Source organism: Natator depressus, chromosome 17 (assembly GCF_965152275.1).
Source record: "Natator depressus isolate rNatDep1 chromosome 17, rNatDep2.hap1, whole genome shotgun sequence".
Taxonomy (NCBI): Eukaryota; Metazoa; Chordata; order Testudines; family Cheloniidae; genus Natator; species Natator depressus.
In genome coordinates this window covers 16453948-16480241 of record NC_134250.1, presented here as the reverse complement: position 1 = coordinate 16480241, position 26294 = coordinate 16453948, and the positions used below count along the sequence as shown (strand labels likewise).

At 45.3% G+C, this 26294-nt stretch overlaps 1 protein-coding gene across 2 annotated transcripts in view; it reads left to right on the top strand.

Annotated features, from left to right (window-relative positions):
• CLIP2 (CAP-Gly domain containing linker protein 2) overlaps positions 1-26294 on the top strand; it is a 121511-nt gene that overhangs the window by 4151 nt on the left and 91066 nt on the right. For both annotated transcript variants that reach the window (XM_074974912.1, XM_074974911.1), the window contains exon 2: positions 20085-20308. In XM_074974912.1, coding sequence (XP_074831013.1) covers positions 20197-20308 — 112 coding nt within the window. In that variant the 5' untranslated portion in view covers positions 20085-20196. The remainder of the gene's footprint in view (positions 1-20084; positions 20309-26294) is intronic.

Sequence of the window (26294 nt, the reverse complement as noted above, 5' to 3'; positions counted from 1 at the left end):
GCTATCCCAGAGATCTCTATGGTCTAATTAGATAAGACTGGCAAAGGGTGGGTGAAACAGAAATTAGGTGATTTGCCCAAGATTGCACAAGAAGTCTGCAGCAGATCCAGGAATTGAACCCAGACCTCCTGAGTCCTATATTAGTGCCTTAGCCACAGAATCATCCTTTCTCTCCTAACATGCATTTCTGTTGCAGAATCTTTATTGCTAACAGGGATGCGTGAGCTGTGTAAAAAAACAAACAAACAAAAAAAAAAACATTGCAGCTCTCAGATCATTGGTTGATTCTCCAGAGCTAGCAGTTGGGGAAAAAACATCTTTTTACTTGTAAACTGAACATGGGTGGTAGGTAGATTAAGAAACAAACACAGAACTCTACCATGTACAGAGTCCGTTTCAACAGCGCAGACACACTTTTAACACAGTTACACCTGCTCCTTAGATGGGGGCCTTATGCAGTTTCTTTATATTTTGCTGGAATGATAAAACTACCCAGGTCAATTTCACTTAGTTTATGGTCCGTTTCAGCTTCTGGTTTTCATGTTCTAGCACAGTGCTTCCCTCAGTGGAGAGATGACTTCATTCCACATGACTCTTGGAGTCACACTTTATACCAGCACTCATCTCTTGTTTTGTCTTTAAAAAAAAAGTTTTTTGTTTTTGTTAAAAAGCCAATAAAAATTACAACACTTTTGCATCAGCCCTATTGCCTTGGAAAAAGTCCTAAAGGAACAATATTTTTATTAGCTACTTTCTAAAAGGAAAAACAAAATCTGATCCAGAAAATAGCCGGAGTTGGCTCAGTTACAGCAGAAGTGAAAGGAACACATTTAAATAAATGCAACCAAGGATTGTCAAATTGCAATCCTGTGGCTTAACATTGTTAACTCCAGCTTGATGACTTCAAATACTATATCAGTTTGGGTGGGTGGAGACTGTCTGGGCTCACAACTTAAAGTGCTTCTCTATGGATGTTTTATTATTTCTGTTACAGTAGTAATTAAGTCTCTTGTGCAGTTAGCTGCTGTAAAATAATAATAAATTAAAATCATAAAAGAGGCGTGAAGTGAAGTGACTTGCTCAAAGTTATGTAGCAGAGCAAGGAATAAAACTCAGCTCTCCTGGGTCCCACTCGAGTGCCCTATCTCCTGGACCCAGGCTGCCTCCCAGGAAGGAATGACCCATATTAAGGCACAAAAGAGATGTGAGACATTGACATGGCTTAAATTTATTACTTTATTTTGGGAGAACTATCTGAACTCCGGCACTGATTCTCACAGTGGCCTAGAACAAGTCACTTAACCTGTGTACCTCAGTTTTCCCATCTGAAAAATGGACTTATTTATCCATTACTCAAACAGAGTAAGATTTTTTTTCAAAAGCATCCAAAAGAATTAGGGCACCTAACTTCCATTGACTCTTAAAGGTAGCGTGAGGTAGCGTGACCTTATGAGGCAGAGCACAAGACGGGGATTCAGGATTCCAGTGTTCTATTTTCACCTCTGCCACTGGTCTGTTGGGTGACCTTGTGCCAGTCAGTGCCCCTCTCTGTGCCTCAGTTTTCCCATCTGTAAAGGAGGATAATGATCGTTCCTTTATAAAGCACTTAGCGATCTATGGACAAAAAGTGCTCTAGAAGAGTTAAGTGGTATTGCAGCTCCATCAGGCACATTTGAAACTCACACCCATAGTACCTTTAAATGCATAATACACATAAAACCATATTACCTGACCCCAAGACCTTAGTCTAAATTAATAATAATAATTAACTTATTTATTGTATTAACATTTCACAGTGTTGCAGGGAAGGCTTCGTTAGACATTTGTATTGTACCTGGATTACAGTAAGAAGCTATGTACATGTTACTTGGGGTTTCCCTTTGATTTTTTTTCCTGTCTGTTTAAATTCATTTTAGCTCATCAGCCCCTTCATGCCACTTCCTACCCATGCCAGGGCTGATGGGCAAGTGTAACTTCCCTCCCAATACAGCCCCTGTAAAACCATCAGGCTCAAACGTTGCCCCAAGTTTTGGCACAATTACTGACAATGCCTTTCTCTGGGCGATCTGCTTTTTCTGCTGACCCCCTTGTTTGTTGCATCAGGTTCTGAAGACTTTTGTGTTCGCCAATTAGTGTTGGAAAGTTTTCAATAATTCTTTGAGCCTGGCAGGCGCGAAAAGCAGCTGCCTCTAGAAACAACCCAGACTTTCCCATCATTTGGGAGCGCTTCCATTTCCATTCATGACTTGTTAGCGTGTCTCCTGGATGGTGAAGTGCTTCTGAATGTGTAAGTACCCCAGAAAAGGAGGCCTCTATTGGAACAGTTTACGAGGCAATTGCGTCATGGAAAATGTACTGAACAGATTTTTCTTCAGCTTCGTTTTGAATATCGAGTATTTTCTGTTTGTAAAACACTGGTTTAATGCATGTGGTCACATCTCTGCATAGATGCTGCCTCGAGACTATAGTCTGCTTCTTAGTTACATAGCTTCTGTTTATCTCTACTATAGCAGTTCAATAGAGCTTCCACTTAGCTTAGTTCTATCGCGTCTGTTTAGTGTATAGCTAACAGAATTACTGCTCCAGCTTGGTGGGTAGGGTCGGTCAGTGTGGGACATTGAACAAGTCACTTCACCTCCCTGGGCCTCAGTTTGCCCTTGGATTAAAATAAGGACATCCTTGACTAGAACTAGGATATTTTAGTTAGTGGCCATCACAGCAGTCCCGCCTTGAATGGAGATTTACTGGGGGAAAACATGGCAGAAATTAAATGGTGTCTCAACCTGTGTGTCACAAGGAAAATTTCTGTCCTTTATTCCCTGCCTTAACTTCTGCTAACGCACATTTGCTCAGTCCCTGGCTATCCTCTCCTTTGTGACTGGAGCCTCGCACTAAGTGTGGCACCAAATCTAATGTTGCTTTTTTGAAGTGCTGCAGCACTTGTGGTGTGGTTTGAAGCATCATGGGGAACCAGTGCAAAGGATTCTGGGGTGAAACCAAATACAACCACTTAAAAGTGGATGAATGATGAGGATTGTGAGTTAAAACCGCTATACTTGGGTAGTTTCCAAGGTGGATAAAAATCAATGATTTTTTTTAAAAAATCAATAAAATCAGATTTTTTTAATTGAATTTTTTTAATAAAATGCTTTTTGAGGAAAAAACCTATTTCAAGATAGATACATTATATCTCATCATGGAATAGGGATTATAAATTCTAATTCTATAGTATGAGACAATATATTCATGTAATGTTTAAGAAAAGTTTTGTAAATGAGTTCTAATAGTTCATGGATTAGGGACCCAATTTTATGGAGTTCCAGGGGCTCCTGTATAGATTTAGGTTAATCTTTCTATCTGCCCAATGGGACTCAGTGCTCAGTCTAGAAGGTACCATCCGAGATGCTTAGTTTTGCAGTTCTCAAACTGTGAATTTGTGTCTCCAGAGATAACATGCTTGTTAACAGCAAAACATGTTTTTAAATAAATAAATAATATCTAGTGGTGAGAAATAACAGACCTCAACCCTATTGTCCCTCTGCAGATTTGTGTACACAGAGTCAATCCCTTACCTCTCTCTAAAAGTGCAAAGTTTCAAAAAGTTCAATGAATAGAAGATTGTTGGGGGAGGAGTAGATCTGGACAAGGAGAAGAAGTCTGGAGATAAATGTGAGAAGGGAGGGACAGGCAGCAGAAACAAAAGTGAAACTGTTTGAGCAGCATATTCCAGAAGTCTTGAGGTCTTTCTGAGTGTAGCCTTCATTGTTTTGAGATCTACCATACCATTCTCTCACTAGAAGGGAAAACCTATAATGGCAGCAGGCTGTAAAATATACCTATCCTGGGAATAAGAACCATTCAAGAAATGTATGTTTGCTGACGATGTTTTAAAGCAAGTCACACCAGTGAACTGGTGGAAGTCACTTAAGCACTTGGATTCAGACTGTTGAAGTGATAATCTCACTTTTAACAGCAGTAGCTTCTTCTGCTGGTATAGAAAGAATATTTTCTTTCTTTGGACTAATTCATTCCAAAAAGAGAAATCGTTTGGGACCTGAAAAAGCAGGAAAGCTTGTTTTTCTTTTCCAGATTATGAACAAACAGGAAAATGAAGGTGAAGACGACCGAGTTAGCTGCAGAAGCCAATATTTTAAGTTTCTCATGTTGACCTGGCTGACGTAGTCTCTTTTAATTTTTGTTTTTTGTTTTTAAAATATTTCATTTAACTATTTTAGTTAAAAACAAACAAAAACCTGATTAAAAAAAACTTGAACGTTTAAATACATTCAAAAATTCATATGCTTGTTTTGTTCAAATATTATATGTTTGCTGTTGAAGAAAAAAATCCAGAATACTTAACGTTGTTGTTTTAGTTAAGTAAAACAATTTAAATGTCTGTCTGGTGATGTTCTCCTCCTAATCCAGCATGGCAAGAAAATCCTCCAAATATTAATGATTAACCTGTTGAATTGGAGATAGTTCACCTCCCAGTGACTTCATAAATATCTGCTTCAATTACCTTTGGTAAATGAAATAACCAAACAATCATTCATTTTCTGATATAGCTGTAAAACTAATCTGAAAAGTTTTCAAAATAAATCACTTAAAAAATGTACAGTGTGTACCTTCTAAAAATGAAACCTACATCTATCTCTGAGTTGTGAAGAATATGTATTAAGGTTATAACAACCAACAAGAATGTACTTATATATATAAAAACCATGATTAAGTCAAGTCTTCCTGACTAGTGATTTAAATCGTGATTTATATGCATTTGATTTAAATCAAATCCCTCCTGGTAGTTTCTTTGCGTTTGTTTTTTATTTATTTTAGGGAAAATACTGATCTTTGGCACTGAGAATCTCGGTATCTAGACGAGAAAAGCAGGTGGTTCCATATTTGGAACAGGGTATGGAAACATTATAGGTCATACAAATACATGCGATGCACCAGTTAATACATCATCTGGTTAAAGTGGCAAAGTCATTAAGCTATTGGAACTAGAATGAATATAGATGAATAGCGCTATCCTATGTGATCAGAACGGCCTCTTCATAGGACTGCCCGTTAATCAGCTATCTGTCAGCCAAACTTGTACTGAACATCGTGCTCAGCCTTGGGAAAGTCTATGCGTAAGTTCAACAGGACAGCACAGAATATTATGGAATTTTTTCCAGGTTTCGCTGGGATCTGCGCAAAAGCTTTTTGAACTGCTAAATTCTGTTCTATAGGAGAAGCCTTCTGTAAAGGCATCCCTGTAAATGGTGCTTGAGATTTTTAGTTTTGAGGCCTTTGAAGCATCAGCAAGCACAACTTTCCCCTATGAAAATAAACTTCATACGTGATGTGACAAAGTTCCTCCTCTACCTTGGTGGGTCTTGCGCTTCTTGGCGGATTTGTTCGCCTTGGAGCTTCATGGCAGCCCTTAGTTTGGCCATTTTCGTGAACCCACAGTCCAATATATGAGTGCTTTCCAATAGCGCAGTGGCTTGTAGAAACCGTAAGATTAGAAGTATGATTAAAACCAGGCTGTGCGGCAAAGCTGCTCTTGCAAAAGAATCCTGTGCTGGTGAAAGATGCCGGATTGATAGCCCTGTCCTGGGATGTGTATACCCCATGCAGTGCAAGCCTCCCCCCATCCCACCCAGCCAGCTGTGCCTCAGCCCTGATGCAAAGAGAGCGGAGCGAGGGAGTAGTTCACTTTCCTTGCCTACTTTGCTATCCAACTGCCGTGCAGAACAGTGATTTCTGCACTGTGGATGCCCATCTGCTAGAAACTAGCCTGTGACCTCTACCTTATGTTGCATAAGCCTCTGCGCACCCATCTGATGAGATTGTTGTGGCTCTGTTGCATTAGCACCTAGAGGCCCCACTCTGCTTGAGGCTTCTTTATGGCAGTCACTGTACAAATGCAGAGCAAAGTCAGCCCGTGCCCCAAAGAGCTTACAATCTAAAAGTCAAACGGTAAGAGGTGGGTGGAACAAAGAAGCTGGCAGGAGGGAGGGCAGTGTAACGATGATGGTATGATTACATGTTAGTTGTAATAAGTCACTTCGTAGCAGTAATTGAAACTTGCCATCTGCTGACTTGGGCAGGATTTGAACTGGTGACTTGTAGGGGGAATGCCCTTCTTCCATCTCCAAGCCCTTGAGTCATCCGGAGCTTTTCTTCCGAAGAGGCCTTTGTTCTGGTGCTCCGTAGGCTTAAGCAGGAAACTATATGTGACTAATGCTCACTGGCCAAAAAACAAACACTGTTGAAGTTCCTGGCCTTCTTGTCTCCACCGCTATGGGTGGTGGGAATTACATAAATGAATCTGTGTTAACTGTGGTCTGGGGAAATCACAGAGCTCGTCTAGAGACTCCAGAGAGAGCAGCAGTCGGAGAAGCATGAACCATGGTGGGTGGGTCAGCTTTTTGTGTGGGAAACTTAATGTGCTCTGGTGAATCAGCAAAGAGGAGGAGGGGTTCTGGGAACTGGTCTCGGCCAGTGCCGAGCTGCCCCAAGAATAGTGACGGACAGAGAGCAGAATGACTGCAGTGGAACAAGAGCAGTGACAGGGCCTCCTCTGTGGCTTAAGGCTCAGTAATAATAGATACTTCACTCTGGTGATCTCAAACCACATAACTATCCGTGAACTAAGCCTCATGTCATTTTCCCCCCCATGAGACTGGTACTCTTGTTTTCACTCTTCATCTGGCACAGGAAGCTGAAGTTACTGGCTCAAGTGAAAGTAGAACCCAATAGTCCTTGCTGCCAATACACTCTTCAGCCACAAGACCCATGCTCTAGGGCAGGGGGTCCCAAATTGTTTTCCCTGAAGCCGACCTGTGCAGCTGCTAATAGGCACCCACTGTTAACCCTTCTTGAGGAAAATTATTAATTTTAAGGATTAGAACATATAAACCATAATACTGTAAATAATGTCCATGCTTCCTTTTCATTTTAATGTAAACCAGTTGTAATGAGAGAAATCCCTGGCAACAGACACTCAAAGCAATGCTTCAAGATCTTTGAAACCCAACAGTTTGACTTGACTGGAGAAGGCAGTGACTCCGGTGAACCACTGGGGCCTGCCTCAGCGCACCTTAGAGCTGCAGCCCACAGTTTGGGAACCCCCTGGTCTAGCGTTTCCTCTGCCTAGAGCTCTGGGTTCAACCCTTGCATTGGGTCAGCTCTTTGCTTTTGGGGGTCAGGCAGTGAGTCAAGTTAGTTGTTTCCTTACATTGCTTGTGTTAAGGCCACTTGAAGAGCTTGGCTCCACGGGAGAATGCCCGTGTGTTAACTGATCTGATTTAGCATTCAGCGTTGGGTCACCAGATAGCAAATGTGAAAAATTGGGACGCTTTTTTTTTTTTGGCAAGGGGGGTGGGGTTGGGGGTTGGGTATCCTTGCGTATATAAGACAGACATGCTCAGAATTATGTCTCAGCCGGTCACTGTTCCTCTAATGGGATTTCTGTAACAAATGTGGCACCTACAGCATACACGGTGGTCTGGTGTGAAGATTCACTCCACAGCTAACCAGGATGGTCCTTGTCTATCATGCTTAGGTCACGCTGTGTCCGCTAGAATGCAATGGCCTTTCCCTGGAGAGACAAGGCATAGGAGGTTAAAAATACATCAGTAATTGGTTCAAATGCTTTCAAAAGACTCTCTGGAATTCAGTGCAGCGAGGGATTCTGAGCACAGTAAAGGCGCCTAGTTTCTACCCAGTGGCCTGGCAATTTGTCAAGTGAAAACTTGATCCTTTGGGAGCCCCAGGAAATGGAGAAAGTCTGATGCTCCTTTGTGGTGAGGAGAGTTCAAAATGCTGCCATCCAAACTGTTCTGCTTTGATAGTATGATACATGGAGACATAAGGGCAAGATTGGCTCACCTTACTTATGTGAGTAATCCCCTTGACTTCAATGGAACTACTCCCAGATTTTGACCCACACAAGGGTGAATTTACCAGAGAGATGCAAGGGAGAGCAGGTGAGGCAGGTTACACTTGCTCCCCTTTCTCTCCATACACATCCAACTTAATTCCTTAAACTTCTCTTAGAAACAAGAGCCTGTTGGCGCTTTGCTGTTCAGTCTCCATCTTGAAGTTGGATGCATCAAACCTTTCAGCAGTAAGACTTTCAATCTGACCTTTAATATAAACCCACTGGGCTAAATACTTCCTTGTCTTGTACCTGCCTGTGGGGTATCAAGTGGGTCAGAATGTATCCTGCTGTTTTAAGGTGAATCTTTGCTGCCCCTGGGTAAACAGAAGTGTATCTTTCCCCCCCCCCCCCTCCGCCCCAAACTTTCTGAATTCCTTATTCTCTTTTGGCCAAATTCTCTGTGGTGTAAACTGCTGCAGCTCTATTGACTTCAAAGGAGCTCTCCTACTGCCAGGTAAAAGATGAAAATGAATTCCAGAAAGGAAATGCTCTCATAGATCCAACATTTGTTTTAAATGTTCAGAGTCGAGCGAAACTGCAATTCCCTTCATTGCTGTCATGTTTTCAATACCGTATGTTGCACCCGCCTTTCAGTTCCTCTCTGCAAAGTGGGACAGTGTGTGGGTAGAAAAAAAGACCTTAGGCTTGTTTTCATTTCATAATCAAAACCAAGGGCAGAGGTTAGACTACTAACCATGACCAAATCAAGCCACATGCATAAACCCAAGGTGTGACGAATAACTGAGTGAGTACAAGCACAAACTTTAATGCAGTGTTAAATGAAGCAGTCAAAAGCCAGGACATTCCCAAAGTGATGGTTTCTATTGGAGGATATACTCCACCATGCGGTACATCTGGTGTATGTTATGGCATGTATTTAATTACAGAAAGAGTCAGATCTAAAAGGGTATGCCATGTTTGGTAAGTTGCAGAGCTGTATGATGGACTGTATTTATCATACCTCTTTAACTGCCTCCCTGGGACTCTACCCACTATTCTGTCTCCTACACGACTCTTTCTAAATAGGGCTGGGTGATAATTGGTAAGTATTTTCCATCACAAATTTGTAAAGAAACAATTCCCTCCCCCTCCCCTTTTTTTTTTCCAATGAAAAACTTGGGCTTGACCATTGAAGTCTATGGAAATCTTTCCATTGATTTCAGTAGTCACTGGATCAAGCCTAAGATGTCCCACACTGATTAAACCAGTAGGACATGCCTTGCCTGCCTGCCATGGTTGTACCATTGCTCCTGTCCCCCACATGGAGGCATGGCAGGACCCATGGCATCTCTGGGAGCTTTCAGTCCCTTTGCCATGTGGCCTGTTGGTGCCAAATCCCAGCCCCACTCCACAGACAAGAACCCCACTCCATCCATGGGAGGATGCCAAGGAGTTGGAGGTCATGCAGTTTCCAGGCCCTTCTCTTGGATTTTTCCCATTGATGGGGGATGGTTTGGGCCTTCTACTAGCACAGAGTCATTTGTGTTGTTTACATTAATGCTATCTAAGGGGCTGATCCTTCAGTTTTCAATAAGCATGTTGCCAGCATGGGGAGTACGCATCCCCATTGACTGCCACAGAGATTTTGAATCTGTTAACTGAAGGCCCAGGCTCATAATTATTCCCCAGTTGGTTGATGATGAGGTGTCTGAGTCTCCTTAGCCTGTGTTTTTTCTACTTTGGTTTAGTTTCTGTATTGTGGGTATTTTTATTACACCGTATTAGGCAATAGTCTCATATTCTTCCTTTGATAGTGTTTTCTTATGTCTCTGTGGCTTATTGAATGCCTAGACAGCACAGTGATTAGTGCAATATAAATGCATAGACTGATTATTTCGTAAAAAAACAAAAAAACAAAAAAAAATTAAGATACATCTAGGATTTCCTATTGCACTACGCACTAATTATTAGAAAACCTGGATAAAGAAGAGATTAAAGACAGACGTATTAAGAGATGAGCATCTTCCATGCATGTGGCGAGAGCAGCGTGAGGGCAACAAATCATTATGACCATATCAAGAAACTTTTGACTCCTCACCAGGGAAAGAGAGAAGTTTATGTTTGCCAAATAAGTACTGTGTAGTCCAGTGAACATTCCATGAGCCCTTCCCTTAAAAACTTGATTATAGCACAGAGCCCCTCTTTTTTCTCTCAGCTATTTATCACAGAAAATATTTTCTTGGTGAGTGATTCTGGCCTTCTTAATTAAGAAGGAATATCTTTTCTTCCCCCTTCCATCATGCATTGATTAAATTTGAGGATTTAATCCTAATCTACCTGGTGCTTTAGAAATAGTTATTTTATCTCTGACAAGCGGTCAGAAACTTTATTAGAGAAGCAAAAAGGTGAATGCATGACCACGTTGGATCAGATGGAGCAATTTATGGAATTAAATCTGCACCAAGATAAAACTGCTCTCTATTTTCAGCATCTGCTTTTTCCTTTGGTATCGGCAAAGCCGCAATTTGGCTTTATCAAATCATCCTCTTTATTTTGACTGGCTTCATTTCCCGTCCCTCACGAAGGCCTGGACAGTTTGAGCCTTGCCTTCAGAATTACTTCACTCTCGAGGCAAATCCTGCTCTTTGGTACGTATGGCGAGTTTGGATATTCTGAACTTTGCAGGATTCCTATGGCAACAAAGACAATTCCCTGCATGTAGGGAGAGTGAGGTTTTTTTGTTTTGTTTTTTAAACTCTGTGCTGTGATGAACTGAGGGCAGAATTTTTCCCTCTGTTGGCCTATACTCTGTTGGGTGGGTGGCAAGATGTGTTTGTGCACCATAACTGGGAGCCACACGTTCTTATTATAAGGCCTGTGCTGTTTCACGCCGCGCTCTTAGTGTCTCTCATTCACTGTGTTACATCAGCATAAGACTTTGGGGGAGGGCAAGGATTTCATCCATGCTGCCTTTGAAAGTCCATGCGAATTTTGCCATTGACTTAATCGAGTCAGGATATTATGTTCTATTCTGTATACATATTCCATGCTCATCACCTTAGTATCCGAGCACCTTCCAGTCATGCATTAAGGAACATGGCTGACATCCGTTATATGTTTGTTCTCTCATCTTCTCCCCAGGAGGAGAAGAATGTGCAGTGGGATGTCTTGTGTTTATAATATAAATGTTGCTGTGTGCTTATGTTAAAAAAGGCAAGGACAAAGAAATGCACCTTACACTTGGAGAGGAAACTGGTGAGGTTTCTAAAGGTCCTTAGTTCTTAGGGGAGTCTGTTCTACAAGATTTCACCCCAGGTCTTTGCATTTCTCTGAAGCATCTGGCACACATCTGGGAGCTGTGTAAAGAACATCCGTGGGAGATTTGTACTCGGTTTAAAGACAACATAGTATATGACTTGACTTTTTTATAAAATGAATGATATACTAGTAACTTGTTTAGTCGCTTTATTAGCGAAAAGTAGAGCTGGTCAAAAAAGGGCAGAAAAATTAGCAAAAAACTTCAAAATTTCAAAAAATATTGGAGTAATTTTCATTCCTCATGGCTGTTAAAAGGAACCATTTTTTTTCACTTTGAATTTTTGTCATTAACACTTTCATAGATATATGATTTTCAAAAAAAATGTTGGTTTCCTTCCCCCCACCCTCCTTTTTCCTCACCCCTTTTCCTGGTTACCTAAGGAGGCTGTGGAATCGCCATCATTGGAGATTTTTAAGAGCAGGTTGAACAAACACCTGTCAGAGACCTCAGGCGTACTTGGCCCTGCCTTAGCGCAGGGGGCTGGACTAGCTGACCTCTTGAGGGCCCTTCCAGCCCTACATTTCTGTGATTCTATGAAAAAAATTCTGTTTATGAAGATAAATGTAATTTTTCACCCCAAAATTGTTTAAAACATTTCAACCAACTTAAGTCACATGTTTTAAAAAAATTGAGATTCCCCTTCCCACCCCAATAAGATTTTAGTTTAAGGGAACAGTAGAATAAAAATTACTTAGTTGTCACTGATACATTCTTTAAAAAAAAAAAAAAAAAGTCAAGTCCTATCAGTGCTACATGATAGAGTAATAGCAGAATTAGCAATAAATAACATCGCTCATATAGGTCATTAATTCTGCAGAACACATTTAGTAAGTGGTGTGACTGAGAGCCTCATAAATCTCTGGCTTTCCCTAGCAGTGAGAGCTGGTCAAAGTTAGGGTGTCTGTGTGTAGAGCTCTCCTACGTCTGGGCAGTCCAAGCCCTAAATATTTACATCCGTTTTTTCCATCCTTTTGAGACATCCCAAACACATTCAGTCCACAGGCATTATTCAGTTAGATTTAAAGTAAGAAGGAAACCTACCTAAATCTTCAGGTCCCCTACGAGCATTAATACCATGAAGTCCCAGCAGCATTACGTCCTCATTCCAGCAGGAACTCAGCCATCTAGCTATCTAAAGAGATGCCTTTTCATCCCTCCTTCATTATAGGAAGTATACCCTTAGCCCTCTCCAAAAACTGCATCAAACAGGTTTCAGAGTAACAGCCGTGTTAGTCTGTATTCGCAAAAAGAAAAGGAGTACTTGTGGCACCTTTTCTTTTTGCATCAAACAAAGCTCTTTTGTAGCACGCCTGGAAGATTACCAAATTCAGCTTATTTCCAACCAAGTGGGGGAACAGCTTTCAGAAATGGAAAAGATGACTGGGAGCAAGGAGCCTGTCCCTCTGGAAACATAAGGGGAGAACTTTCAAAAGCACCTAGGTAACTTAGGATCCTAAGTCCCATTAATTTGCACTGAGACTTAGTTATTCCCCCCTCCCAATACTCCTTGCAGTATTGGATGCCGCACTGGAACTTAACATAGCTTATTTCCATCCTTTTGGGAATAAGTGCTTCAGTTCAGAGGTTTGCTTTGTGGTTTTTTCCCCCCCTCTCCCTTGTCTGAGAGACTACGACCCACACATGTCTCCCAGGAACCCATTAGCACATCAATCGGGAAGCAAGGTAGCTTGCTGTGTTGTTAATGCCAGGTGCCCTCCTAGCTGCAGAGGAGAGCACACCACCAAGTGATGAAACAGGTTCGCTCATGTGAGTCTTTCATCCCCCATAATCCTCTTCAATACAGAGCCAATATTTTAGTTGTAAACTTTTCCTTTATTCCTCCTCTTCAAGCTAATTGAAAGCCCGTGGAGTTTGTCTGCAGCTGCTGTGATGTTTTTGTACCCCTTGTTGCTCTTCTGGGTCTTACATGTATATTTAAAGGAATGGGATCTTCAGTAAATGACTCGATATTAAAGTAGTCCTGTACTACCACTAACCCCTGGACTGGAGCCACAAGGGGCTAGTCCTCCTACCACTGGGGTCACCCCACCCAGTCACACCTCTCAATTCAGTCCCCTTCCATCTGCAATGGTGTAGCAAAACAAAATTTAATTTTTTTTTTGCGTCACTTCAAAAAATTACATGGGAAAGGTTTTTTACTTTACTTTTCCTCTGTATTGCTGCAAACTTGCTGCAAGGGGTTTGGGCTAGTGCCTGAGAACTAGAAAGTGAAACAGACTGACTGTTTTCAAAGGCCAAACTGAACCAAGTGCAAAATGCAAAGGGCAAAAATCAGAGATGGTGTTGATCAGAGGTGACGCATGGGGCAGGGAGGGTTATGCAGGGTCATGTCTCCCTCCTCCCCCCCTCCCCGATTTCTGCCAGGATTTATCTGCTTTGCCCTGAACCCCGTTGCATCCCACAAAACCTTTAAATTGTGCCCCCTTCTCCCCCCACCAAGTATCAACAGTTACACATCGTTTCTGGTGTTGATAACTCTTGATTTCATTTCAAGTCTAGCAATATTTGGTGTTTTACTTAACATGACTCCAGGAGCTGGGGTTTTATTAAGTGAGAATCTCAGCTTTCTTTTTAAAAACATGTGTAAGGGGATTTTAAATTGGGGAATGTCCTGCAACACGTTGTTCACCCGGATGATCTGCCAGCATTTGGAATTTTATTTATCTTTTAGCCATAGTATATATGGGATATATCTCACAAGCACAAAATGAATTTGCTATTACTGTGTCCGGAGTCAACGTTATTTCTTTAGCGTGTGTGTGTGTGTGTGTGTGTGTGTGTGTGTGTGTGTTTTGCTTCACAAGCTGCCTCTTTATTGTTAAAAGTGCCAGAGCCTTTGAGCATAATTCAGATGTGTTGCTGCATGGTCACGCAAGCCCTAAAAATGAATGAGAGGCTGTTTACCCCCTTGCCTTTCCCCTTAGAGGGCCGCATTCCCCGTACATTGTACTTGTGTGTGGAAAGCTGGCATATTACACTTGTTCCAACAGCACGAGCACTTGGGTTTCTAAAGGTTGTCCTAGCTGGGCAGAGCTTAAAATGAGAGCAAGGATCTGACCCTGCAAATGGTTGCTTATACAAGCAGTCCCATTTGAAGTTGTGGTTACTCCCATGAGTCAGTATTTTATAATGTCTGTTTCTCAAACAGCACATTGTATTCCTAGGCAGCATGTTGCATGGCAGGGATTGGTCTCTTTTCTTGTCAATACTGCTGAGCTGGTAACTTTGGCTACTTTTTCTTTACCTATATTTGCTTTCGGGCCCTGATCCTGCAAACGTGGGCATGCATGGCCATAAGATTTAAAAATCAGGCTACTTTTGTTTAGTTGCTTAAAGGTGGATTTAGGACTCTAAATAGTAGGCGTCCACACTTATAAATTTTGCCTTTACGTTTTATGGAACGTATCACCAGTGCTTTGGAGAGTATTTTATTTCCAAATGCCACGTGCATCTGTGACAGTTGCTTGCAAGCCGAGATCTGTATTCTGTGGCTGACCCTGTCTCACACTGATGAGCTGAACCAAAACCTGGGATTGGAATATCCCACTGATTTGAAGGGGGGTGAGGTGGGAGGACAGGTTGAATTCAGGATCTGAATTTTGCACCTCGTGCTTCCCTTCAATGGGACGCCAAGCTGGGGCGGCGTTGGATATGGAGGGCAGGGCTCCATGCTTATTGGGGAGAGCAGAGTGGCTCACCAGCAGGGGATCCTGCAGCAGGACTCTGCCAACAAAGCTGACAAAGGCTTCTGCATCTCGGCCCTTTTATTTGTTCTGTCACTCCTGCTTTCCCTCTCTCGCTTGCTCACCACTCTTAAACAAACGCTTCCTGTAACGGGGTGCAGAGTAATAGCAAATCCATCATTGCATCCTCCTTTATGCATGCTGCTTTGATGATTAACTAGGGTTCTTCTGAAGCGATTCTGTCTGGGGTTATGTACTCGGGTGCGCTGCTTTTATAGAAAGCTGTTTTCTGAGCCTGTGTCTGCACTTAGCTGGCGGCTGTTTCCCTTTTTTCTATGCCTGCGAGTGTGCCGAGGTAACGCAGATTCATCTTCTTCTCTCTGACTCTAAAGAGAGAATATAAAATTTCTGCTGTCAGTAAAGGACTTTCATATCGTGCATTCCTGGGATGTTTTTTCTTGGCTGTGGGAACACACAGAGCCATTGATTTTAGTCGGAAAGGACTGGGGAAGAATTTAGTTGAGATTTAGAAAATCCCTGTAGTCTGCATCATCTCAGAAGAGGAAAAATGAGAGCAGAAGAATCCTAGCTGGCAGGCCCAATGTCTCCCCAAAGGGAGGCTGGGGTTTTAAGATGGAGTCAGTCTCCTTCATTTTCATGGGGTTGCGTCGAAAGGCTAAGCGCTGTAACCCGAGCAAATGCGACCACGTGTGGGAAGGGGAAAAGGAATAGGAATATGGGAGGCATTTCCAGTGAGCGGCAGATCTTCAGGGGCTCAGTGCCCATAATTAAAGACAGATTTTCAAAAGAGCTCCATTCCCACGTAGGCGCCTCCAGAAAGACCAGATTTTCAAAAGTGCTCAGCACTCAGCAAACTCCCATTGTGACCCTCCTGGCCAGATTCTTAAGAGCTGATCATGCTGATGTCTTGAAAATTAGGTGGACTTATTTTGGTGTTTTAATGGGAGAGGAGCTCTGTTGAGAATCTGGCCCCCATTGTGGGGGCTGAACACTTTCTGAAAAATCTGGGCCATGACGTATTGCGTATGGAACATTGGTTCAGCTCTTGAGCTCATCCTCACTGCCCCTCTACCCATTCCAATGGCTCATGTTAAGTGTGGAAGCTGTGTCCAGGCTAACACTGTTGGTCAGAATGAAAACCATGAATTTCCTTGGTATTCATTTGCTTGTGAGCATTGATTGAGTGTTTTGAAAGTAAAATCCTCCCAAAATGCTTTTGCACAGAGGTTTCTGCCAGAAGTGCTTGAGTGATTCATCTTGAAACCCTTTGGTTTCCCTTCTCCGGTTTTTGTTTTGTTTTTTAAAAATAGTTAGTCCCAGCAGGGAGTAGAAACAATATAATGTGACTTATGTGGCCAATTGCACCCCAGGAACACTGAATAGTTGAAGATTTAGTTGACGCACATAGTTAGTGGAAAAACGCATAGGCCGCAATATGCTTGCGCAGTATTCTCACCATTCCAAATAATGAACGAATGCATCCAAGTCTGTTCACAGATAATCTGCAAAACAGATGAGCAGGCTGAACTCATTGAATAAATGATAAACTTCCTATAATTAGCTTGGCTGCAACTGCAAAGCCCTGGATTATGAGACTTCCTCTGCTCTGAGGCTGATAAACTGTGAGGCTTCTTTCTTCAGTCTTACATTATTGTTAAATCTCTCCCTTCACCTACCCACCCTGTGAACCTGGGTCATGAGAATGGATTTAAACAGCATTTCTGCTACAATTCATAACGTAAAGGCCTCCCAAATGCAACAGCAATTCATGCAGATGAAAAATAAGACCAGGGTGGAGTGGGGTGTGGGAGAGAATGGGTATAACGAGGGTAACAGCACATCATTAATAAAGGAAGCATTTAGGCTGAATATGACAGTGAGGACTATTAGAATGTGGCATGGTCTCCCAAGAGAAGTGCTGGAAGCCCCACTTGAAACTAGATTGGATAAAATAATAGGAGGAAAAATACCATGAGAATAATCAGCACTGCCTTTGGAGGATAAACTAGATGACCTAATAGGACTCTCCCATCTCTAAATTCTATGACTCAACCCTCTCCTCTTTCTTTTCCCTGCGGTCCAGACGCCCACAGTCCCCTCTGCAGAGAAATTTCAAGTCTGGATTGCATGGATGGCAAATACCCAAAGCTGGGCTTAGGTTTGGGATCTGCACTGAACTCTTAAGTGCAAGGTTCTTTCTCCCTCTCAGGATCTCTCTGCTTTTCACTAAGCAGGGTTAAAAATCAGGTGGTCCAGTTTCAAAAAGCCGCCAGTCTAATTCTTAGCAGCAGCAACACCTGCTCTTTGCTGTTTAAAATGCTGAAAGACTGTGTCCCTCAGCCTCTCTCTGGGGACGTCTACACTGCAGTCGGAGGTGGGATCGCAGCTCAGGTGGGCATATCTGCTCTGGCTTTAATCTAGTTTGTTCAGTTAAAATAGCAGGGAAGATGCAGTGGCCCAGGTTTCAATGCAGGGGCAGGCCCATCCGGAACCCTGGCCACCTGCTCACACGGCTCACCTGTCCCCGAGCTGCAGTCACACCTCCGATTGCAGGGAGAGGCGGGCGGAGAAGTTTGTCGCTTTCCCCCGTTCTGTCGATGAGCCGATCCGAGATTTGTGGCTCTTGCTGCGATCTTGCTCATTGTCACAGCCCTGGTACAAGTCAACATTTTTCAGAAGTGGCTTCAGATTTTGGGTACCCCCAATCCTCTTGTCCTGATAGCCTTTTCCAAGGTGAGGAGTACTCTGGGCTCCCATGGACTGCAATGGGGAGAGGATTTCACCCAAGGAAGCTTGGGAGTCTGATGGGGGTGTGCAGGTCCCCAAAGCCCTGTCACACTGACGTCAATGAGAGCTTTGCTGTTGACTTTTATGGGACCAAAATTTCACCTCTGGTGTTTTCTCCCCCCCACCACTATGAATTCCCTCCTTTCTTGGTTCCCTAAGCTGATGTCATGTGGACATCTTCCTTGCTGAAACTTACTCTGAGCGTCTTGTGTATTTATAAACACTCAGGACTAAAAAGCCTTGGAATTCTCCTTGTTTTTGTGTTTTCCCCTCCCCTGTGCCCTTCTTCTCTATGTCCACTTGCTGCAGCCTCTGGAGTGTTGCCCGTATTCTCCCTCTTGTTGACCCAGCTTGTGTTGGCAGATTTCGGGGTGGAGGGCTGACACCAGATGAGTTACTTGACCAGTGCCTTAGAGTGACTCAATGTCAGAGCCAGGGCTAGACCTCAGAAGGTCATTGTTCCCAGTCTTGTGATAAATCCATGAGCTCCAGCTGCCTCTTTACATTGTGCTTCTCCTCACGTCCTGACAGTGCTGGTATCCTTTTAGTATAGTGCTTCTGGAGCTCTGCAGTAACGCGTTTGCTTAGTACTAAGTGAGAAGAAATTTCCATGCCTTCCTTGCCAGCAGCCAGGGTTCTAGCCTGTTTCTGATGACGTCCACAGCAAAACTTCTGTTGTGGAGCAGGATTGGCTCTCGACAGATTAATTCTGAATGGTTAAGATTCAGACAAGATATGGGTAATTTTAGGGAGCTTTTTCGAAACCTGCTTTGGGATATTTGGACCAACGCCCTAGTATGTTAGAATAGCATCCAGGGCCCCCCTGTGCAAGGTGCTGTACATATGCATGGTGAGAGTCAGGGCTTGACTTGAAGAACTTCCAGTCTAAATAGACGAGGCAGACAAAGGATGTTTTCTCATCCCCATTTCACATATACGGAACCGAGGCACAGAGAGATTGGCTTGCCCGAGGTCACACAGGGAGTGTGCTCGAGATGGGACACCGCATGGAGTGGACTGGCGCTCTGAGGTGGTACAGAGAACCCCCTTTCTTAAGTGCCTGGCCGGTGTCCCTCACTCATGCTTAGGGTTAAACTGGTCACCAGATTCGGGAGGAATTTCCCCCCCCAGGTCAAACTGGGGTTTTCCTCACCTACCTCTGCAGCATGGGGCATGGATGCCTCCTAGGATCATCTGGGCATATCTCACCTGATCACTTCCCTGTCATTGCAGGGGCCTCGGCATGGGTGGTACACAGCAGGTTTGGCTCCTGAGGGCTGAAAGGCGTTTACCAAGTCATTGTGTTCAGCGTAGGGGTATTGGGGTGACATGTCACGGCCTGTGATATGCGGGAGCTCAGGTGAGATCAGGGGTTCTCAGCCTTTTACTTGCTGAGGACCCCCCTCAATAGGCTCTAAAAATGCCAGGGCCCGGTAGAGGGTGAGGGGCTCCGGGCCGGGGGGCCCTTGGGCATAGGCATAGTTTTATTTCTATTTTGGGGGGTGCAAGGACTGGCAGGGCTTGAGCCAGCTCCGCACAGCGGGGTCCAGGGAGGGAGCGCCACCTCCCCCCCCCCGACTCACTCAGGAGGCCACCCACCCTGTCTGGGCTGTGGAGGGACGCAACCAAAACTATAACTCAAAGGGGGGGGACTCAGTTCAAAAAGTTTGAAAACTGCTCAAGGTGCAGGGAGGGGGTAGCTAGGGGCTGTGTGTGGGCAGGGGGGGTTGCTCGGGGCACAGGGCGGGGGTAGCTAAGGGCTGTGTGTGGGCAGGGGGGTAGCTCGGGGCACAGGGAGGGGGTAGCTAGGGGCTGTGTGTGGTCAGGGGGATAGCTCGGGGGGCAGGGCGGGGATAGCTAGGGGCTGTGTGTGGCCAGGGGGTAGCTCAGGGTGCAGGCAGGGGGTAGCTAGGGGCTGTGTATGGGCTGCTTGGGGTGCAGGGAGAGAGTATCTAGGGGCTGTGTACAGGCAGGCGGGGCTCCCAGTGCAGCTCCCAGCTTCAGTAGTGGTGGGGGCGGGCGCTGGGGCTCCCAGCTTCAGCCCTATGTTGCTCCCGGCTGTGGGGCGGGAGGGCGCCGGCTTCAGCCCCGTGCCACTCCTGGCTTCAGTGCTGGGGCTCGGGGCACCGGGTTTCAGCCATGAAGCTCCGTGGACCCTCTGAAAAGGCTCGCGGACTCCCAGGAGGCCGCGGACCCCCATTTGAGAACCGCTGGACTAGATGATCTAATGGTCCTTTCTGGCTTTAAATGCTGTGAATCTGAATGTGTGACGGTGGTGGGAAATGAGCCCAGATCTCCTGGGTCCCAGTCTAGTGCCTTAACCACAAGACCATCTTTGCTCTCTGAACTGAGTCTGACTTCTTTGTGCTCTTCTTTTCTCCAGGTCTGTGACGATGGAAGAAGGGGTCCATCATCTAGAAGCCTGACTGGGTGACAGTAGGAAAACCCTCCAAGAGACGGGCAGCTACTAGCTTGAGATACAGAGCGAGACAAACATGCTGAAGCCAAGTGGACTTAAAATCCCCGGCAGGGCAGGGAAACACTCCAGCCCTGTGGGACGGACTTCGGGGACAGCTGCGGCTGCAGCCACTACTGGCTCAAAGGAAGGTGAGACCTGGATTCATCTAGGGCCTGGCCCAAAGCCGACTGAAGTTACCTGGTGAAAAATGCCTTAAGTCTGGGTTCTCCTGGTTTTAAAATCCTCTGTGCTTGTTCTTCGTGTTGGCATAAATAGGCTCATCAGGGCTACTAGGCAAAGCAAGTATATTGGAATGAGAGAGTTGTCCCCCTCTAGCGGTGGATCTACAGAGTTGATAGGGACCTGCTGTTTCTACTTGTTTTAAAGGTTCTGCTTTAGCTTAAGACGTGAGATGTTTGGAGCTGAAGGAACCGGGTTGTAGTCCCAGCTCTGCGTGCATGTGTACCTGTGTGACTGATCTAGTAACTGCATCTGTCTGCAGCACATAGAATCATAGAATATCAGGGTTGGAAGAGACCTCAGGAGGTCATCGAGTCCCACCCCCTGCTCAAAGCAGGACCAATCCCCAACTCAATCATCCACATAGGTTCATTTGAGTAGGCTTTTTTCCCCACCTGCACAGGGTGTACAGAACGAAGGCTGAATTTCTTTTTTAATACAAGTGTTGTACTGTGGTGACAGTCGTGGTGCAATTACAGGGCACTCAAGGGTGGGTGGGTGGGTGTGTTTGTGTTTGAAGAAAAGCTGCCTGGGGAATGAAAGCATCCCTCGTCCACATGCACAGTAGGCACTGAAGGACAGGCTGACAGGAATAATGCGTTGTCATGAGATAATGCAAGAATGGTTTTGCAGTGTTATGAGAGTGAACTTTTCTGACTGATGGAATTTGGAAGGGGGAGGGCAGTTTTTGATTATCCTGAGTCAGTGTAGCAATCTGGGTTGAATCATTTGCAGGTGACCTTCATGCTATGTATCCTCGCTCATATCCTGCACTGTGGGTGTGTGATCTTCAGATTCTGCATACTGTTAACACATCAGTATGTGTAGGGAACGTGGTTTAGCAATACTAGGGCCAGTGTTCAGTGCAACCCTAAAAATTCAAGGAAGTGCAAGCTGCCCTTCATTTAGGGCTACAGTTTCCAGTCTGTGATTTCTCCTGGCTGCTGTGTTTTTAATTTGAAGCAGATTTTGGCTAACTTTTTAGGTATAAAAATTGTTTCTGTTTTAAAACAATTCCCTTAAAATATATAAAGCGGGTCCTTTCCAAATGCTCGTGATCCCAGGCATAAGCCCAGATATGGAGAATCTCTAGGGCCTGCCAGCCCCTCCACTAGCTGTTTTCAACACTGCAGAGACTTTTTCACTGAATGCATCCGATGAAGTGAGCTGTAGCTCACAAAAGCTTATGCTCAAATAAATTTGTTAATCTCTAAGGTGCCACAAGTACTCCTTTTCTTTTTGCGAATACAGACTAACACAGCTGCTACTCTGAAACCTTTCACTATATATTTCATTAAAAACGTAAACTCAAATGTTTGCCTTGATGGGGACATTGCTGGTTTTAACCTAAAATCTGCCACCCTCTCATTCCTCCCTCAACATAAGACAGTGTTCACTAGCTTTGATTAGTTCTGTGTATGGTTCTGTCCCTTTAGAGAATAGCATTTTTTAGGTTCCAATCCTGAAGTGAGTTCAGTGTAGGCACAGAAAGGCCCCATGCTCCGATATGACTTTTTTGCAGGATCGGGGCCACAGTTGACAAAGATCTGCTTTGTCATTGCAAAGCAAGTTAGTCTGGGGTGATGCTTGCACAAAAGAGAGGGAAACCAGGCAATGATTGCTGCAGTGATGGGACCATAGAAGTGTTGTTTTAAAAAAAAACCTTGTGGAATTTCAGTGGCAGGGAGGTTTTATCAATGTATATTTGTCTTATTGACTCTTTGCAGCGAGAACCGGGGTTCAGGCAGCTACATCTGCATGTGCTTGCCACACAAAGAGCCCCTCTCTGCTCAGTGACTCTGACTCTGTTCCCACTTCAGTGCCACTGATTTGTTCAGGACCTTTGTAGTAGATATTTCTGTTCCTTCAATGGTGAATAGCACCTCCCTCTGCTCCCACCAACTGTCCCCTGGAGCAGATTGCAAAAACCTTGGGATTTAACTTGCTTTTCGCTGTCAGTGCAAATCTTTTCTGGGCTGCCAATCCCAGTCATCTCATCAGACTCTGGTCCAAATCAGTAGCTGGCATAAAGTGGCTTTGGAGTTCATGGAGCAACACCGATTTACACCAGCAGAGGATCTGGCCCTCCGTGTTGTGTTTAAAATTCTACTGAGGGTGATGTGGTGATGAAGACAGATGTGACTATTAGCAGGGTTGTTGTTTAGCTTTAGGACCTGTCTCTCACAATTCAATAACATTAAAAGCCTCCTGATGTCTAAGTATTAGGGTGAGATCACAGTTAAAGCAAATGGAGCAAATTCTCACTGCAATGATTTATTTTCTGCAATATTTTCTCTGCTCTAGGTAGGAGTGATAAATTAACCCAGTTCTGATTCCCTTCCTCTAATTTAGTCCTATAGACTTCAGCAGGCCTAGCTGTGAAGGTATTGTTATGCTCAGTAGTATCCAAATCTGCTCCTGGAGTACCAGGTCCAGTTATGGGGCAAAATACACCTCCCCTCCCCCCCCCCCGCCCGGTCTGCACTAAGTGCTGGCATTTGAACGGTGCTGCAGTGACTGAGAGCGAAGTGGGTCAAAGATGCCTCGTTAGCTACCAGCACTTGATGTTGAGTCTATTTTTGAACCTGTAGCAGAGGGCGAATTATAGTTGGTCTGGCTGTAAGGAGAAAGGGGGAAATATCCATTGTCCATGGACATGTAGCTGCATCAGAGAGATCCCTGCCCGCTGCTACCCCCTTCAAGCTGCCAGTGCAGGGTCTCAGCATAGGCAGCCAGCATGCGTGTTGCAGTGCGAAAGGGTTAATAAGCAATGACAACTGGCCTGATGCAGCCATTCAGCTGGGTTTGGTGCTTGTTTACAGCAGCTCTTTTGTGCCTCTGTCTGCCACAGCCATCCGTCGCCACGATGAATGTGCCCCCAAAGCAGGCCCAGCACATGCAGCATGCAGTCTCGTGCTGAGTTTGACCTTTGCCTGCAAAGTTTAAAAACAAGGTTGCTCAGAAGACCAAGGTGGAGAGGTGGGGGAATACTCTGACCTGCACTTCTCCCATGGGGTCAGTGGGGGAATGACTGTATGGGACTGCAGTGGGGCAGAGAGGAAATCAAGGGTGGGAGGTAGGTGGGGAAGGATCTGGCTGGTGATCTTGGGTATGCAGCATCCACAGGCTGTAAACGGCCTTGGGTGTTGTGCTGGTTATCATTTCCCTGCTGCAAGATGGACTGCTACCTCTTCCCCAGATCTGGGCAGGCAGCATTTAGCTGCAAAGGGCATGCTGTCCTTGGCTTCACGCACAGCATGGTGATCCCTAGTGAGCTGCTGAAATAATCGCTTCTCAGAACTGTTCCTCCATGCCTGGTGGCAATGGGACCGAACAGGACTGTGGAGCCAGCCACATGCTCATCAGGCAGCTGTAACAGCAGTGATGCAGCTTGTAGCAAGGCTGGGCCGCACACTCCCTATTTCTTCGCTTTGATCCTGTACACATGCCACCCCCCTGCCCGCTACCTCACCGCTGGCGGTAGGAGTGTGGGACACCAGGAGGGGCTAGCCATCCCTTTCTCTCACTCCCTGCCTGCCCTGCTCTCCCTTTGCATGGGTATTGTGAGAGGGCACCCCCCCTGCACTCCAGAATCTAGCAGCCAGAACCTCCTCTTGCTGGCAGGGAATGTTGTCTCTTCATCGGTGAGCCTTCCTAGCTCGGAGAGGAGCTGCTGGGATGGTCTTGTAGGCACCCACTGAGCATGGATGGGGCCCTGGGACAGCAGCTGGGAGAGCTGGTGCTGTGGTACCCACCCTGGTTACCCCAGCAACTAATGGGACTTAAACAAACCTACACCATGATACAAAATGTTCCCCTCCTTTTCCTGCTGAGATTGGCCTTGCTCTGGTGCCTAGTGGTGCCAGAGTGCCACAAAATCCCGCCCCCCTCCCCTCCAGCTGGCATTGACTTAAACTTTTATCAGCCACCTCAGCAGCAGGGCCCGGCCTTGCGTGGGGCGTGGATTGCACTCACCAGCCTGGAGGGGGTCAGGGCCTGAGGATGCACAGCCCTGACCCCCTCCTGCACCCCAACCCTCTGCCATAGCCCAGAGCCCGCTCCCACACCCTGAACCCCTCATTCCCAGCCCCACCCTGCAGCCCTCACCCCCGCACCCAAACCCTCTGCCCAGCCCTGAGCCCCTCCCATACCCCAAATCCCTTATCCCCAGTTCAGTTGGGTTGTGGGCATCAACAATTTTCTTCAACTGGTTCTCCAGAAAAAAAGTTTGAAAACCACTGCCTTAGATGGCTCATACCCCTTAAATGCTCTGGCTTTGTGATTCCTGTGGGCGTGGAGCGTTGGTGTGTCTACAGTCTTGAAGGCTGGGATTTTCAAAGGTGTCTAAGGGATTTAGGTGCCTAAATCTTACTGAAAGCCAATGGAAGGTGGGCACCTAACTCTCTTAGGCTTCTTTGAAAACCACAGCCTTACAACGTGACTCTCCCTTTGCTATCTTGATCGTCCTTCTCTCCCTCACCAGTCCACCCCCCAGACGTTGGAACAATGGGGAGGGTATGAAAAGCCACCACAAAAATGTGACTGAAAAGCAGGCTGGAAATCCAGCTCTGCATGTTGCTGATACAGCAGGGAGGAGATCACCACTAACCTGTTTTCTTGTTTCCCATCGTCTACCAAAAGGAGATGCCAAGTGGGCCTGCAAGCAGCTAGGGAGGTCTGTGTGTCTAAAGCTCCGGAGTTAATTTTCAAATTTCTTGTTGCCTGTAAAATTTCTGGGTCTGACAAACCTGTCTCTGCCCCAGCCTGCCCCAGACAGTCTCCCTTTGCTCTAGCGTTCTGGAGCTGCAGGAATGAATGAGCAGCAATGATGAATGGGGTCCACACAACTTTCACAGCTGGTGGAACAGGTGAAGGCTGCTGCGAATAGAAGTGTTTGCATTTCAGTGTGTTTTTCATTCGCTCAAAAGAGCGTTAAAGTAACTCGGTGAATGAGGAAAGCCTCTGCTTTCATGCTGCAATCTCCTGTCAGCTGGCCCTGGGGTTCATTTACAAGGCATTTTACGGCCCTTCAATCCTCTTTGGGATTAGAGAACTTTTAGCAAGGAGAAAAAGGGGGAAATGAATATGTTCAGAGCTTTGGCAGATGCTGGGTGCTCCAGTGCCTGACAGAAATGGTGCTCAAACTAACCCCCGTGTCCTGAACTTTGGGCGGGGTCAGAGTCTGAACCCAGACTAGATCCACATTTTGCAAATGGGCCCTGTTTTTTTAGAATGTATAGACCCCAAATTCAAGACCCAAACACCACCGTGCTCTGGCATGTCTGCCATCTGGATCCAAAGTGTTTGCATTTGGGGCCCAGCCCTACTGCCAGGAACTGAGGGGAGGCAGGCGTACCTAGGCAGCACAGGAAACTTGCCAGAAGCCTGAGAATTGCACCTAATTTGCATACAAACTCACCTACCTTATTTTTAAATCAAAAATTAATGCGCAGAACCCTCATATTTGCTTGTGAGTCTTGATAAGATGTTGCTTGATGGTGCTGCCCACAAGGAATGAAAACAAAATAACCCCAGGCCTTCAGAGCCATTAGCAAGGAATAGCCGGCTTAGGCTCCAGCCTGTTCGAATAATTAGTCTCTGTGGGCTGTACTGAAAGTTTTATAAACCAGGGAGACTGTGAGGCTCAAGGATGAGGGTAATGGGATGCGGAGGTGTTTGCTCTGAGCTGAAGGTTCCAAGTGGGCCCAGGACAGTAGTGGTGAAAAGTGGGTCATTACTGTCTGGTGCATGGTCAGTGGCCTGCATACAATGAGTTGATAGTCTCAATTTGTCTCTTTTAGTGACAGTTACCCATCACATCTTGCTAAAAGAGATGCTGTAGGTCAAACAGAAGGTACGATGGACTTGATGCAGGAATTGCTGGGTGAGGTTTCT